Genomic DNA, 16,410 nt, shown 5'->3' with positions numbered 1-16,410 from the left:
ATGAGGAAAAGTGTTTGGCTGCTCCACGGCGTTTTCTCCCTTCATTTCCTCAGGTTTTAGTTTTAATTGGCGGTGGGCTTATGGTGATCTTTTTCTCTCTCCTCCAGCTGTCACTGAGCATACCAACAGAAGCCGCTGCTGTTACTGTTGTCTATTTGTTCTGGATCAAACTTAAATTTAAAAAAAAAAAAAAAAAAAAGATAAGCAACCCGCTCTCACCGTTTGTCGGCCTCTCGGTAAAATTCCCCACTAACCACTCTGATACTACTCTGCTACCAAGTTATCACAATTGTGTGAAGCTTGTGTGTTTGATCCAATCGAAACGAGAACGGATAAAGTGACTTGATTATGTGGGTTGACAGTATCCTCAAGGCTGGATCAGCAACTGGCCAAGAGAGGGGGCAGAGCTCCAGGGGCCCCAGGAGCTTCCCACTCACTGTGCGTCAACTGCTTTGTGCAAATCTAACCAATTCCCTTTGGAATATGCACCGCTGAAGCACAATTTTAACAGATATAAGGGTTTTTAAATATGTCCAGATTTATCTTGAAGCCCCATCTTTAAGAGAGTCCATGTGTCAAAATACTTTTTTAAGATATTTCTTTCACTTTCACTGGTTTTTGTTGCATTTTCTTAAATGAATCTCTGCAATCAAATTACCATCAAGCAAATCTAGGTCTGAGCAAGAAAAAAAGATACTTGCTCTGTTCACAAAGAGCGCGACAGAGGACCAAAAATTTCCCTCCCTATCAAGTTAATATCAAGTTTATCCAGGGACTTTTATACAGTCATACGGGGTATGCTTTGTTTCAAAAGTTAAATAGCAATTTGAACCCCGACTTATATAGTAAATGGTGTAAAATAGAATAGAACAGAATAGAATAGAATAGAATAGAATAGAATACAATAGAATAGAATAGAATAGGCCTTTTGGATCAGATATGTTGTGTGCCACCCAGTGGTGGTGAGTGGTTACTGCAGTCTGCTCTGCTCCGCGCAGACTCAGAAACTACTTTCTTTTTTCAAACAGAAGTTGCCATGAGTGAGTCGATATTTAAAGTACTACACAAACAGCTGCATTTAAAAACTTTAGAGAATATGTATATATATATTTTTTTCTTTTTTTTTTTCATTTAAGGCCTAAATGGTTAAAAGAAAAACCGGAAGTAAATACAAACATCCCCCGACTCTTTCCTGTGACGTAGGGCTAGCTCCCGATGCTACACGCGGGAAACAGGCGAAGCTGTTCATCACATTCACAGTAAGACATAAAGTTTTTAAATCGTATTCATCCCTTGTTTAGAAACTCCTTTGGATATATTTGTAAATAACAAGTAAGTGTATGTCGCCTACATGCTTTATTTATGGCTATTTAATTTGCAAAATTAACGGAACATCGGAACATCACTTGTGTTCTTTACACCGGCCTAACTCTGTGAGAGCGTTCGATTTGATTTAAGGCGCGTCCCTGTGCGGCGGTGCTGCAGCGCTTATTCTAGTCATTTGCGGACTCGGTGCTTGTCGTGCTATAAAAGAAGCGCACCCGGTGCAGCTCGAGTTAGCCTAGCTATTGTTGGCGGCGCAGCTTGGGTGTTAATTGACACAGTATCTGTGCGTTTAAAAGTGAGACATAATGGTAAGCGTCTCCAACCGGTTTAGGTCAGAAGAAAATTACAGTTAAAGTGTTCGTAAAACGTCGTTGTGTGGGTTTTAAACGGTCAGTAACGGTAACTGTTAGCTAGCTTACGACTCTACTCGGTGTCTGACTGTTAAAGCGCGGTCGGAAACGTGAATATCACAAAAACAACAAAGGTTAACACAAAATGTAGTGCTTTTTGTAGCTTTTACAGCATCATGGGATGGGAGGTTCCTCTCTCCATCTGCAGTGCCACTCTGTGTCTGGCTCCGTCACTTTGTCTGACCGAAGTTATCTCCTGGGGGTGTGATCGGGGCTCAAACTGACAGAGGAAACGATTTTTGATTCAATAAAATAACAGGGGGTCATGGTATTTTGTCTCTAACTGCAGTTCCCTGTCTGTCAAATCACTGGCCCACTGTGGTACAAATGAAACATTACTAACAATAAACTAACCGGTCCTGATGAGGATCATTGTCTGACAAAGATAAAACTATGATAATAATAATAATAATGATAATAAAAGTAAGGTTCTCCACTGTGTTGCTAACGTATTGTCTCAAGTTTTGGGAATTTCATGCCCCAAACTGAATATACACTTTAAAAAGCCAATAATGAGAGTGTCAGAGTTCATATAAAACCCCCTGGATGGTCTGGTCAGTCTAATGCACTTTCTTCTGTCTGTCTACAGAGTATCAGTCATCGCCTGTAGCTGAAATGGGAGACACGCTGGAGTTCAACGAGATTTACCAGGAGGTGAAAGGCTCCTGGGTCAGTATCCTCATCAACTACCTGTGCTCTCTACACTAATGTGTATAAAGGAACCATATTGGAAAGCAAACTTGTATTATGTACTGTCATGCAAAGGAGAATAATTATGATTTATGACATGTATGTGTGATTAATTAGCTATTTTGGAATATATTTTTTAATTACCACTAAATAATTTTTGAAATAAGACAAGACTGTTTTCAGTGGTAAATTGTCATGTTTTACTTAATCAATCTTAGCAACATGTATGTTGATACTTGGAGCAGGATACTTTGTATCAGTGATATTGATACTTTGGGGATCAATGCACCCAACCCTATTAAAAGACGTGATACCAGCCCAGCGAGAGTTTCACTACACATATTTGTGGCGTTGAAAGGTGTGTTCCTGAAAATAGCTTTGTCATTAGTAAAAATTAAAAACATAATGCTGTTAATTTTGAAAAAGATCATGTTACTCCATTATAATAGGCATTAGTTTGAAATTAGTAACCTGCTTTGCATTTACTGAATCTCAAGCAAAAGGATATGGTTCCAAAATATATCGGTGCATCCCAGTATTAAATCTAAAAACTAGAATAACAAGGTTGAGATAATGCATGTATGGTTCTGCAGACACCTCTGCATTGAACCTAAAAGTTACTTTAAGTTTATGTTTATAAGCTTTGAGGCAAAATTGGTTGTTTATTCGAACTTCAATGAGGAAAATGATCATTGTTAAGAAATTAAAACTAAGAACTAAGGCAGCAACCAACAGCTATTTTGATTATTATCAAATAATATGCAGATTATTTTCTTAGGTAGTCTTCTGGCCTATATAATATTTTTTTTAAAAATCACATGTGAGTACACAAGAGTGTATGTTGATGACCTCAAATTGCTTGAGTAGTTTTTTTTTTAATCATAGAAAACTAAAAATCTTCATATTTGAGAAGTTTGAACCAGATTTATGGAATTTTTGTTGAAAAAAAAACTGCATAAACAATTAATCTACCATCAAAATCTATTTTTATCTATTTATACCCTTACTTTGTGCTTTAAATCCCAACATTTTATAACAAGAGTCCTGTGTCTGTGTGTATCTCTTCCCCCTGCTGCTGCAGAACGACGGGCGGCTGCGTTTCAGCAAGCAAAATGTGGTTTATAAGAGCAGCAAGACGGGGAAGGTGGAAAGCATCCCAGCTGGTGAGCTCAACCTTGCCCAGTGGAGACGAGTGTGTTTAGGTCACGGCATCAAACTGGGCACCAGCACAGGACACATCTACAAATATGACGGCTTCAGGGACACGGTGAGTGTGTTCTGTACACACAAGACTAAGACTTGCAGGCTCTGTAAATTTTGTTAATTTTTGTGTGTGCAATAAAGAGGAGGTTTTACAGTTTTTATGGTTTTGAAAGCTGTGGAGCAACAGTGGAATATTACAGATGGACACACCTCTGGTTTGTTCAGCTTAATGTTTATGACAAAAGATGTAACATGAGCTGGTAAACAGATTCCATCCCACATGTGACATTTTCACGGAAAAATGCTAAAAACACAACCATCTTGCACAAAGGCCACCACAAAGTGTGTATGCGTGTGTGTGTTGCTGTCAAAAGTATGTGAATGAGTCGGCTCTTCTCCCCAAAGCTCCTAATGGGATTAATGAGGGAAACCAGCACAAGCATGTGTGTTCCATAAACAGTGTAATCATTGGCTCATGTGAGTCAGTGTTTATATCAATCCACTGAAACAATTTGGCTCAGAAGAGAGACAAGGAAAAAAATTGTGGTCGTGTTTGTTTTTTATCACCCTATCCCCCCCACCCCTTTCCCCCACTGCTCTGAGTGTATAGGGAATGTCAGCACGCAAGTGAAAGACTGGGATAGAGGCGCTGGTATAACCTGGAGTGTGTGGCTGTGAGCGGTGGTGTCTCATGGGGTTAATCAGCTAAATTTTTTTGGAGATGGATCCTCTCGTCTTGGAGCACAGGCCGTGATGTCATTGTTTATTATCCCACCGCCAGTGTCAGTAATCTGGAGTTGGCTGGACATTTAGCCGCTGGCGAGCTGAGTAGACGCTTTGATTTATCTGTCCTTCTGCAGTGTCCCTGAGAAAGATGCTGAATCTCTGCCAGAGGGGCTGTCTGTTATGTAATTGTCTGATGTTCATGGCACTAACACATGTAATTTGTAATTGGTCCAATTCATCATCATTTACATTGTGAATGTAGCATTGAATGTATGCAGCTGTCTGTTGTGGGTGCATTGTTTGCTCATAGGGCTGGATATTGAACCTGCAAAACCAAAATACTTGGTACAAGTACCAATATCTGACACTGAATCCAGAGCCATAAACAGTCAGTCAGTGACAGAAAATTAATCAATCAGCTATTCTTTCAGTTGATTATGATGAAAAAATGCCAAATGCTTGGTGGTTGTGGCTTCCAGATATATTTTTTCTGTTTTATGTAACTGAAGATTTACTTTCTTTGTGTGATGGACTGCTGTTTAGGTAAAAGGAGACATCACCTTGGGCTTTGGGAGTATAAAGGGCGTTTTTCAATATTTTCTCTTACTTCATAGAACAAATAATGAATTGATTAATTGAGAAGATCATCCTCAAATCCCTGGACAGATTTAGTTTTGTTTACTTATTAACATTTATCGACAGTTCAGTCTGAATTAAAGCATAAATTAGCCAGTTTTAGATGGGAATTTATTTAGGTTTTGAATAGAGTATTTGTACAGCGGACTGTTTGCACATTGATATTTGAGAAGTTTTTCTTTTGTTAAATAGAGAAAATGGCAGTTAGTAAAAAAACATGCTCATGTTCTTCAAAATATTCTTCCAAATTGTTAGACTGATAGAGTAATGAGGCTGATGAAATGAGTGCATTATAACTAATGAGTCGATGAAGGTTGGGAGAAGGAGTTGAAAAATGTAATAAAAACAGACGAGAGGGGGTCATGTTGGGTAAGAGTGTGTTTGTGTGTGTGTGTGTCTGTGGCGGGTAGTGGAAGGGGGGGTTAAATGAGCTGAGCAACAACAAATCTGCCAAAACTATAATGAGAAGTAGAGGAACACTCAGCAGGTCTGATGAGGACACAAGGAACACACACACGCACACACACACACACACACACACACACACACACACTCTCACACTCACTCACACTCACACTCTCTCTCACTCTCTCTCTCTCTCTCACTCTCACTCTCACTCTCACTCTCACTCACTCACTCACTCATCAACACCAATAGGCAACTTCTGCACACACTCTAATTTTATGCATTTCCACATGTGCTCATAAATGTTCCCCTGTCTTAACAATGCCTTAATCCTGGCTAACAAACACACTGATGAACTTGCTCTCTCTCTCTCATATATACACACACACACACACTCTGACTCTGGGCTCTAATTGGCTATAATAACCTTATGGACAGGCAGATATCCAGGTGCGTAAACTTTGTTTCCCACAGAGCCTCATTCTCTACCCTGCACACACTCTTGCACACCACAATCATTTCCACATGTGTGTGCACTACCAGGACAGTGTCTGTTTCTGTGTGATTGACCATGTGTTTGTCACTGTGTGTGAGTGTGAGTCCTTTCCAGTTGTAAGCGAGCCTGCAGGATAAATAAACAGGCTGATTGTCAGGGCTGGTGTGGAGGGGAGGAGGACAGAGAGGGCGGATGGATTACATTCACCTCCAGTGTTCCCAAGAGGCCTGAGCAGCAGGCGTGGTTATAATTGCATTGTGATTAATTAGGCCCCTTCCCCTCACCCTTTTTGGAGGCTGCTTTGCGAAGCTTTGACCCATGCAGTGCCAGTGCATTTACTGCCTTACTAACTTGGAGCCTTTCTCTTTGTCATTTCTCCTGCCCTTCCCTGCTCTTTTCATCACTTCCCACCTGTCAACCTCCACCAGGACTTTGAAAGGATCTCTGAGTTTTTCAAGGCTAACTACAAGGTGGAGCTTTCAGAGAAGGACATGTGTGTGAAGGGCTGGAACTGGGGAACAGCCAAGTTCTCAGGTAAAAATACACACAGCAACAACCAAAATGTCCTCACTGGTTGGCCACTGTGAATTTAACATCAGCACAGGGTTGCTAGAGTAATGTATGTTGTGTAAAGAAAATGACAAGTAGGCTGAGAATCAGCAGTCAAGGTATCAAGACCAGTTTGTTCACAATGATTGGACTTTTATCAACTTAAATGCCTTATAAAGAATAGCTATGTGAGATAGAGAAAGGTGTAGGTGCTGAGAAATGAAGTTTAATAATACAGAAGATACAAAGACTTGTCACCTGGCTGACCTGGCCCTCAATAACCAAGGCTATGTAACGTAAAAAAAATACTGCAAATACATTTTAAAAAATCTTGAAATTAAGCTGCCTCTGACATTTCTCCCTTCCATCGCAGGGCCACTGTTATCATTTGATATAAATGACAATACAGCATTCGAGATCCCGCTGTCCAACGTCTCCCAGTGTGCCACAGGGAAGAATGAAGTTACTCTGGAGTTTCACCAGAATGATGACACCGAGGTGTCCCTCATGGAGGTCCGATTCTACGTCCCACCCAGCCAGGCTGACGAGCGACAAGACCCTGTAGAGGTGAGGAAGGATGTGCAGCTTCCTTTTCTACTTCTAGTTCTTTCTCTATAAAGCACAAATCTGTGTTTCTAACAGTGCTAAAAGTATGTGTTTTCCTACAGGCGTTTGCCCAGAATGTGTTGTCTAAGGCTGATGTGATCCAGGCCACAGGAGACGCTGTGTGTATCTTCAAAGAGCTGCAGTGTCTTACACCAAGAGGAAGGTAGAGCATTAACACCAAATGCAGTCACTCAAAGATTCTCTTTTGTTATTGCATCAATTGAAAACTAACCCAAAATTTATGTACCATCTTAGAACTTGGTGGATTTATTTATATAAAACTCTGCGCACTTTCAAAGCCACCATTCGCCTCCATTTAAAAATTCAGCTGAGCTGTTCTCTTATTTCTTTTTTTCTTCCTTCAGATATGACATTCGTATCTACCCGACCTTCCTTCACCTCCATGGTAAAACCTTTGACTACAAGATCCCCTACACCACTGTCCTCCGTCTATTTCTGCTGCCACACAAGGACCAGAGGCAGATGTTCTTTGTGGTTGGTGACTTTTTTTTCTTTTTCTTTTTTTCGACAGTCTTCATGTCAAAAATTAGGTGAAGTTTGTTCCCTGAATGATCTTGACTTTTTTATGGCTCTTTCTCTTCTTCTCCTACTCCTTTCCCCTTTTCATCTTCTTCATATATTTTCTTACCCTTTTTTTGTGTGTTTGTGTTGTCTTCATAGATCAGTCTGGATCCTCCCATCAAGCAGGGTCAGACGCGTTATCACTTTCTGATTCTGCTCTTCTCCAAGGAGGAGGACATCAACCTCACCCTCAACATGAGCGAGTATGTTACAGTAACAAGCCAAGTCTTACATGAGCTATAGCATAGCTTGTATCAAAATCTGTTACACTGGTAATGCAAGACCCCACTTATACTAACACAACTTCATAAAAACACAGGCTGTTCAATGCAGACTTTTCATGTTGCAGAACATGTATCCACCAGGGGGAGGCAGAGCTCTGGAGGAGCACATTTCATGTGTTTTCAGTTGAACAAGAAAGTTCTTTGCTTTGTTGCACACAAATACCAGAAGGCTAGACAGTAAACCTGCCCTGTCTTCTGTGTCTAACAGGGAGGATGTGGAGCGTCGCTTTGAGGGCAAACTCAGTAAGAACATGTCAGGGTCGCTTTATGAGATGGTCAGCAGGGTGATGAAGGCACTGGTCAACCGCAAGATCACTGTGCCTGGAAACTTCCAGGGGTACGTAACTCATTTAAAACACATGTTTAATTACTTTAAGTAAATGCAGTTAAACATGCTTCATTGTTTCCACAGTCACTCTGGGGCTCAGTGCATCACCTGCTCCTACAAGGCGTCTTCAGGCCTGCTCTACCCACTGGAGAGAGGCTTCATCTATGTCCACAAGCCGCCCGTCCACCTGCGATTTGAAGAGATCTCCTGTGTCAACTTTGCCCGAGGCACCACCACAACACGTTCCTTCGACTTTGAGATTGAGACCAAGCAAGGAAACCAGTACACCTTTAGCAGCATTGAGAGGTGAGGACACTAACTCAGGAATATCTGTAATTCCTTTGTTGTATAACATGAGCATATCTATCATGAAAGACAATAAATACTTTTTAAAGCACATTAACGTGCTGGTTTATGAGCCTCAGCCTGGTTTTGATCACATTTGAGATAGATATTGACACAGATCAAAGTATTGTATAGATTATTCTAAGATGAACCAGGTTTCTGATCGAGGTTGGCGTTTTCTCTACTCCATGACATCCCAGTCAGTTTCTGTTTGGTGTGTATGAACGTTAATGATGAATTAATTTAATAGAATCAGCTCTGCTGCATTTACCACTCTACTGATTTGGCTTCTCACCAGTGACAGAACATAATACAAACAAGTGATAAAAGTCATCCTCTGCACTCGTATCGTTGCACTTTCGCTTTCTTTTCATATTGTACTAACTACCCACTCTGTGACTCAAACTGAAGCTGCACATTAACTAATCAGAACAAAATCCAGTCCAGAGTATTAAAATGGTCATACTATAATTTATTTATACAAACATTTAAGAAGTAAGCAAGCATGAGAACAGATACATCATTTATTGATGTATTTGAAAATACTTAAAGTTGCATTCATTGCTGCTGAGATAAACGTGACAGTTCATTGTGATATAGATTGTAGATCATATCATCCAACCCTGAATTTATCCATGAATTTCAGCCAAATTAACCCCGTCCTCTTTCCTTTAGAGAAGAGTACGGCAAACTGTTTGACTTCGTTAACGCCAAGAAGCTCAACATAAAGAACAGAGGGTTCAAAGAGGTAACATTTTTCATTTCTTAGTCATTTAAACATCTCCCTGTTTGTAAGCAAAGATATCGCACCAATTTGTCAGATTTATTCCATCCCAGATATTGATGCTTGTTGCCCTTCTTCTGTGTGTCTGTCCTTGTACCCCTGTAGAAGAAGGTGGGTATGGTCACGGGCGTCACGAGTGGATTAGGCATTTGATTTTATCGGTGTTGAGTGATTACTGCTTGCATGGCGTGCTGCTGATGTGTGTCTATGTTACTGAGAATTGTGTCCAATGATCTTGATTTGGTTTGAGGTTACCAATATGATTAGTGGTGAAGTTGATAAATCTTGAGTGATTTATGACTAATCATGGGACAGTGAAGGAGTGTGTGACTGATAATTCTGTGCGCGTGCGTGTGTGTGTATGCGCGCGTGTGCTTGTTCATTTGCATCTTGCTGACTAATGTGTGGTCCGGGGGCTTCTGGTGTGCTTTAACACTTGACACAGCTGTCGGCATGACTGCTACCTAACATGGGCAGTGCTGATTGCATTACCCATAATGCCGTCTGTTGACATATACAAGTCCCTGGTCGGTCTGACAACACAGCCGAGGCATCAACTCAGTTTTACTGGTAATCAGGCCATCTGTTGCCATGGTGACAGGGTTAGCAGAGCAGGTTAATGAAAATGAATGAGGCTGTTTTCCATTTCCTGTTGGTGTTTTAATAAGAGCTGCGCTGACTTGTCGTCTGTCCTTCCCCTGGCAGACACAGATACTGATGCATGGAGAAGGGAAGGAGAAGAAAATAGTCCCTTAGTAGTTTACAGATTGCAATTTGCGAAAGAGGAAGATGTTACACTGAACTGGTTAAAAATGAGCACAGACTGTTTGCACGGTTGCCCACTGAAACTTAAAATTTAACTTGAATTCGACAAGAATTGTCACAAACTGACTTGACCACTCAACAAAGTGTGGTTTACCAGTTTTAACCACTTCAGTCAGGCCTGAAACACCTAAAATGATCCAATAATTCAGAAAAGTTGTAATTAGAGTAAACAATGATATTCTGAATAGCAGTAATGTTTTTTTTCTTCTTTCCTATGCTTAATAAGGTAGCACCCCCCTCAGATTTAACCTGAGAACCTATATGGGGGTCTCAGCACTGAGGTTGGAGCAGAAAATTAATCAACGACAATTTTGATAATCAATTAATCATTTAATTAATCAGTCATTTACTAAGCCAAAATTCCAAATTTGCTTTGTATCCAGCTCCTCCAATGAGAGGAGATTTGATGATTCTGCTACTTTGTGTCACTGTAACCTAAATATCTTTCGGTTTAAATTGTTGTTTGGACAAAGCAAGCAATTTGAAAATGTGCCTTCGGCTCTGTGAATTCTGATTGGCATTTTATTTTCTATTTTCTGACATTTTATAAACTAAATGATTAATTGATGATGAAATAATGGTTAATTGCAGCCCTGAGTTGATTATTTTTTTTATTTCTCAGATGAGCTTTGCCTTCAGTTGATGAGGAACACTCCTCAGTGGGTAGTGGTGTTTTTTTGGTTTGTTTTTGTTTTGACTGTGCATTTTCTTTCAGGGCATGAAGGGTAAAATTGACGAATATAGTGACTCTGACGATGACCAGCATGATGCCTACCTAGAGAGGATGAAAGCTGAGGGCAAGATCAGAGAGGAGGGCAACGATAGTGACGAATCAGGTGGTGAAAGCGGTGAGTGACTGTCTCACTATGACAGATGTAAGAATACATGTTGACCTCAGAAGATCAGTCGGTTTGATTGTAGGTTTTTCTGTCCTGTTTCACTCTAGATGAGTCGTTTAACCCGGGAGAAGAAGATGATGACATTGCAGAAGAGTAAGTGGCTTTTTTTTTTAAATAGCTTCCACCCGTCTCCTTCTGCTTCTTTCACCCAGCTAAACTCTTCTCATTTCCTGTTTTGCGTCTGCCACCTTCAATCAGGTATGACAGCAATGCCTCAGCAAGCGACAGCAGCGAAGAAGGGGACGAAAGTGAAGATGAGAGCGCAAAGAAGAAAAAGGCCAAGAAAGCCAAAGTGGTGAAGGAGAAAAAAGAAAGGAAACCACGCAAAGAGGTGAGAGAGCAGTTGGGACAAGGAGAAAACGTGATAATTCCTGTGTAAAGGTTTAGAGAAGACAAGATTCAGGAAGCAATTTTGTATTACTTCAAAGATTCAACTGATAATTTCCTTCCCCTCTTCAATCTGAGTAGAAGAAGCAGAAAGATACCGGCGGCCCCAAGAGGCCGATGAGTGCCTACATGCTGTGGCTGAATTCCAGCCGTGAGCGAATCAAGTCAGAGAATCCAGGCATCTCCATCACAGAGATCTCAAAGAAGGCCGGAGAGATGTGGAGACAGCTGGGCAAAGACGAGAAGGAGGTGAGGCATGAGATCAAAGAAGAAGAGTGTTGTTTGTCTGTTCTCACACCAGATATTTAGCTTAACAAGAGTGACGGTTGTAATTTTACATTAATTTTACAATGTTGAGCTTCATTCAGAATGACTCCCAGTCAGTGAGGATCATTGTGTCACGAAAGCAAAGTTGTAAATATGATGAGTTTAATTTAGATAGATTTAGGTGTACTAGGAAATGTCTTTACTCAGTCTGTCAACAAGATTGTGCCTTACTAACCTGAACATATAAATAAATTAGACGTTTTTAAAAAATATATTTTTATGTAATTTAAAAAAGAAAAATGAATCCAACTAAATGTATTCATGTTTTAAAAGTCACATCAACACAAACAACGTTTGCTCGCAAAAGAGGTTTTTCCCCATTCCTTGCAGAGTCACTTTTGTCTATCAAATGTCACTATAAAATGGGAGTTTCGTTAGTTGCATTTATTTTTCCTGATCCAATATGTAGCTAATGTCTTACAATCTGAGGTAATGTATAAAGGGCATCTACCCAAAGGTAATTGGCCACCTGAAAATCACCTGATGTATTTGTCTTAAGGATTTCATTTATCAGAAGGGAGCCTACACTTCTCTTAAAACATTTAGTTTTAGGAAGCAACAAAAGAATGATGGTGGTAAACAGTTATAAAGTGGCGCTTTCTTCCTTGAGATGTGACAGTTTCTTTATATCTGTGCTGTATTGTACTTGTGCAGAGCAGTCCTTCAACAAACCCAGACAAACTAGTGATGTGTGCAGTCTTTATTTCATCTGTCCCCTCATTTCTCTCCCCCACTTTCCTGCTTCTGTTTCATTTAGGAATGGGAAACAAAGGCAGGAGAGGCCAAGAGGCAGTACGACAAATTAAAGAAAGAGTACACAGAGAGTGGTGGTGGATCTACCTCTAAGAAGTAAGGGTCACAAGACTCATGAGTTTTTGTTTTATTTTTTATTTTGTCTCTTGACACAAAGACTCTTAAATATATGTGAACCTTTCACTCTCACACTCATTAGGGAGAGTAAAAAATCTGGAGGTAAAAAGGATGAGAAGAAGAGGAAGTCTGCTGGTGGAGACAAAGACAGGGAGCGGGGAGGAGGCAATGACAGCTTCAAGAGCCGCGAGTTCATTGAGACCAGCGAGGAGAGTTCATCCGACTCTGACCACAAGAGCAAGTCCAAGAGGAAGAAGGTAAATCCAGAGATGATAGATGTTGTTATCTGACAGACTGCAGCAGGAACCATTGTCACATAATTTACAGTCAGCAGGTATAGTCAGTCAGTGATGCAGGAGACATACCAGCAAATGACAAATAGTGATGTGTTTCCACTGTAAGTAGCAGTGTATTTGATCTTATAGCATGGCCCCTGAAAACTCTAAGTGTTGTCTGACCAACAGGTGTCCAGACAGTAAAACCGACACCTATGATCCAGTGTCCAGTTTACTGCTGCAGTATTAAACTCTTAGAAGGGACGGCAACATTTAGACTTCACCAACAAGCTTGAAAGCTTGAAATTTTTACATCAACATCTGCTCAGTAACAACCACGCAAATTCAGTATCAAGTATTTTTTTTTAAATTTGTGTGAATCCAGATGTTCCAGAAAAAAAAGGTAAAAGGTGGAAAGAGGGGAGAAATAATGTTGAAGAATAGTGATGAAGCTGCAGCCTGTGAGTCTTTATGACAGCTGCAGGGAAAAGAGGAGAGGAAATGTGATCAAAACCACAGAAAATGTAGAGAAGTCACAGATAAGAATGAGAGAAGGAAAGGGAGATGGTAGATAAAGGCTAACATGTCCTTGAGACAGCCGCAGAATACAGCTCTAGTCTCTGTCCATCCATTCCATTCTCGTGAACACAATATCTCAGGAGCACCTTGAGGGAATTTCTTCCGTTAGGACAGAGCAAAGAGCAAGAGTGGGTTCTGCCCGAGCTCCCTCCCCAAAGAGAGATATACAAGGAGAGATTAAATGAGAGAGACACTTGGTTAGAGGCTTTAAAATTAGCTCAATGAGAAATTCACTTTGAAAGAGCAGAACCAATTACTACGACCTTTAAACTGTATCAGAGTCCTACTGACCACAGTGCTGGACAACCCTTCTTGAGGTAAAGCCAAGAGACAGTGAAGCAGAGCCTAAACCACACCACTCCTGAGCTCACTGCAGACACACTACCCGAAATACAACCTTGGTTCTGCATAGCACAGACCAAACAGCCCTGGAAGAGGACCAATAGAAATGGGACTCAATTGGACTGCATCCTGAGATCCTAAGTGGAGCCCAAATTAGTACTTATGTTAGATTTTTGAGAGCTTCAGAACCAGGAACTCTTAAAATTTGGCACAAATGTTCACTTGGACTCAAGGTTACTGCACCTCAAATTGTTTTGGCCATGACTCAAGAATTCATACACTAATTATGACAAAATTTCACACAAATCTCTAAATGGGAGTAAATTATGAAGGGATGACATTTTGTATCCAAAAGGTCAATGGTCAACTTCACTGTAACATCATATTGTTCTGCAACAACATTTTTTTGGGTGTTATTTAATACTTGAACTCAGGAGCACAAGGGAAGACTGTGACCATGTTTCACATTTGGTCAGATACTGAACTGGTGACACTAATCCTTGGTGCCCACCTTGAAACTGTGGTGATTGTGTAGATCTTCTGTGCTGCCAGGTTGACGATGTGTGTGAAGCGTCCATGTTTTAGAAGTTAGTTAGTTAGTAGCTTCTTTGCAGCAACATTCATACTTGAAGCATTTTCTACTGTCATGACAACAAATTTGTGTTATATCTTTATTGGCCAAGCAAGCAAACACATGCAAGGAATTTCTGTCAGTCATGAATGAGAATATAGCCGGTTGGTGGGGACTTAGAACAGTGAAGCAGTCATTTTAGTTTACTTTAAACAAACATTTTTTTAATAAGAATTTATCTCTATCCTGAAGCCACAGTTTCTAAATGACCTTGACATTTCTGCATTGACATTTCCTGTTACTTATCACACAGAAATAATATGTATCCACCTGGCTGATCAATATAGCTGTTGTTAGCATTTTAAACTCTTGGCCCAGCTGTGTGAGACATGCACCTCCTTGTCTAGCTGGATGTTGCCTAACAGCTAGACATTGAGTTTTGAAAGTTATGAAATGTTGCTTATAAATAAAACTGCCTGGCCTGTTGTGACATTTAATTCAAAAAGCGAGTAAGTAAATTAATGTTGAATGATTTAACTATTTGATCAGACTGTAATTTAGCCTTCAATAAGATTTCAGTGTCGCTCACGTCTTCAACTTTATTTTTACTTTATTTCAGAATAAGGAAGGAATAATCATCATGTTGATGCAATAATCTTTATTACACATTACAGACAAATACAATTAACCCCTCTCTTGATGTTTTCTTGAAGCAGGAATCAGATGATGAGGAGGAAGAGGCTGTGTCCACACCCGCTAGCTCAGAGGAAGAGTCTGACTAAAGACAAGCTCCTACCCAGCAAACACACAAACCAAGGACCAAGCATTTATACGCTTCATGTTGACATCACATAAACAGACTGACAGACAAATCAACAGACTTGAGTTGTATCTTTTTTCCTCTTCATGTTTTGATTTGAGGTTCACAAACTTATCTTGTGACAGACTCTGAAAGCTCCTGTGATATTTGATATTTGAGCAGGTTTTCCCACTCAATGGTGATATACTGGTGTACCATCTCACCCATGGAGATGGTTGTTGTAGATTTATAGCACTGAGGAGTTTAGGAGTTCTTAGTCGATGCGTATAAGGCAGGGAGCAGCTGATGCGAAACCATTTTGTTCTTGTGGTGTAGAGAACTGTAAAAACTGCAATTATGTGGGGTTTTTTTTTTATGTTTTTCCATGTCATATTTTCTGGCTGAAATAAATAAATGAATCATTTTTAATAAATACTCTGTGCCGATTTTGTGTAAACAACCATTCACATAACTCTGCTGTGTGATATTAGACACCAACAGCTTCAAATCTATTTCAGTCAGTTTATATAGGTTAATTTCTGTGGTTACTACTGATGGGATTTTTCATTAAGGCCTTGCACACCCAGTGTAAACCCACACAGATGTTTTGGCTGATTAAACCTCTTGAGGTTTTTGGACATGTGCAGACTGTTGCTATATCCAGAATGACTCCCTATTTACTATACAGTATAGTGTGCTATATACTGTCGTCATTTTATTCAAGTGTACAAATTTTTTTTTTTTATAGAAGATGTTAACATGTAACAATGGGAAAGGTGTAAATAACTCAATTAATGAGGGCTGGATTCCATTTAGCTGATTCAGTTTCAGCCTGCAGCTATCGTGCATGCTGGCTCTTTATCACACCGTCATGACTTACTGGGATATTTGAATAGTGATATGAGTAACACCTGTGATTTTCCTTTTATGACAATTATAAATTTTTGCCAACGTGTATAAGTCTTTGAATTGCTAAGAACAAATTGAAATCTGAACATCTCTGGTTCCCTGAAGATCATGTTATGTGAGCAAAAGCTCTAGAACAGCTACTAAATGTTTTGTCAGCTGTTATTGCAAAGATCAAGAAAGATTTTGTACCTCACCATGGTCCTGTGAGTTTTTCTCACCATGCCAAGTAAAACTTGTTACTATTGTCCATATTCTTC

At 40.0% G+C, this 16,410-nt stretch overlaps 1 protein-coding gene across 4 annotated transcripts; it reads left to right on the top strand.

Annotated features, from left to right (window-relative positions):
• Nucleotides 1-1,141: 1,141 nt before the first annotated feature.
• ssrp1a (structure specific recognition protein 1a) lies at nucleotides 1,142-15,321 on the top strand. 4 transcript variants are annotated; one of them, XM_071457786.1, is made up of 18 exons: nucleotides 1,142-1,259; nucleotides 2,326-2,405; nucleotides 3,508-3,693; nucleotides 6,321-6,426; nucleotides 6,815-7,008; nucleotides 7,110-7,210; nucleotides 7,413-7,542; nucleotides 7,729-7,832; nucleotides 8,122-8,250; nucleotides 8,326-8,547; nucleotides 9,262-9,334; nucleotides 10,911-11,043; nucleotides 11,142-11,187; nucleotides 11,293-11,425; nucleotides 11,563-11,730; nucleotides 12,566-12,657; nucleotides 12,761-12,935; nucleotides 15,162-15,321. In XM_071457786.1, the coding sequence occupies exons 2-18, from the start codon at nucleotides 2,352-2,354 to the stop codon at nucleotides 15,225-15,227; spliced, it is 2,112 nt and encodes a 703-aa protein (XP_071313887.1). In that variant the 5' UTR covers nucleotides 1,142-1,259; nucleotides 2,326-2,351; the 3' UTR covers nucleotides 15,228-15,321. The 4 variants fall into 4 exon arrangements, with proteins under 4 accessions (XP_071313887.1, XP_071313884.1, XP_071313886.1 ...); XM_071457783.1 differs by having other exon boundaries at nucleotides 15,159-15,321; XM_071457785.1 differs by lacking the exon at nucleotides 1,142-1,259 and adding an exon at nucleotides 1,314-1,332 and having other exon boundaries at nucleotides 15,159-15,321.
• The last annotated feature ends 1,089 nt before the right edge of the window (nucleotides 15,322-16,410 follow it).

Source organism: Trachinotus anak, unplaced genomic scaffold (genome assembly GCF_046630095.1).
Source record: "Trachinotus anak isolate AG129_WGS33_773 ecotype Australia unplaced genomic scaffold, CSIRO_AGI_Tana_v1 ptg000021l, whole genome shotgun sequence".
Classification (NCBI taxonomy): domain Eukaryota; kingdom Metazoa; phylum Chordata; class Actinopteri; order Carangiformes; family Carangidae; genus Trachinotus; species Trachinotus anak.
The sequence above is the reverse complement of the archived record's forward strand: the minus strand, read 5'-3'. Positions and strand labels throughout refer to the sequence as shown.

Excerpts from the sequence above, each read along its gene's own strand:
- ssrp1a (XM_071457783.1), top strand. The coding sequence starts at position 2,352 with ATGGGAGACACGCTGGAGTTCAACGAGATTTACCAGGAGGTGAAAGGC. Across the intron at positions 7,009-7,109 it reads AGCGACAAGACCCTGTAGAG|GCGTTTGCCCAGAATGTGTT; the intron begins GTGAGGAAGGAT and ends GTTTTCCTACAG. Across the intron at positions 7,211-7,412 it reads TGTCTTACACCAAGAGGAAG|ATATGACATTCGTATCTACC; the intron begins GTAGAGCATTAA and ends TTCTTCCTTCAG.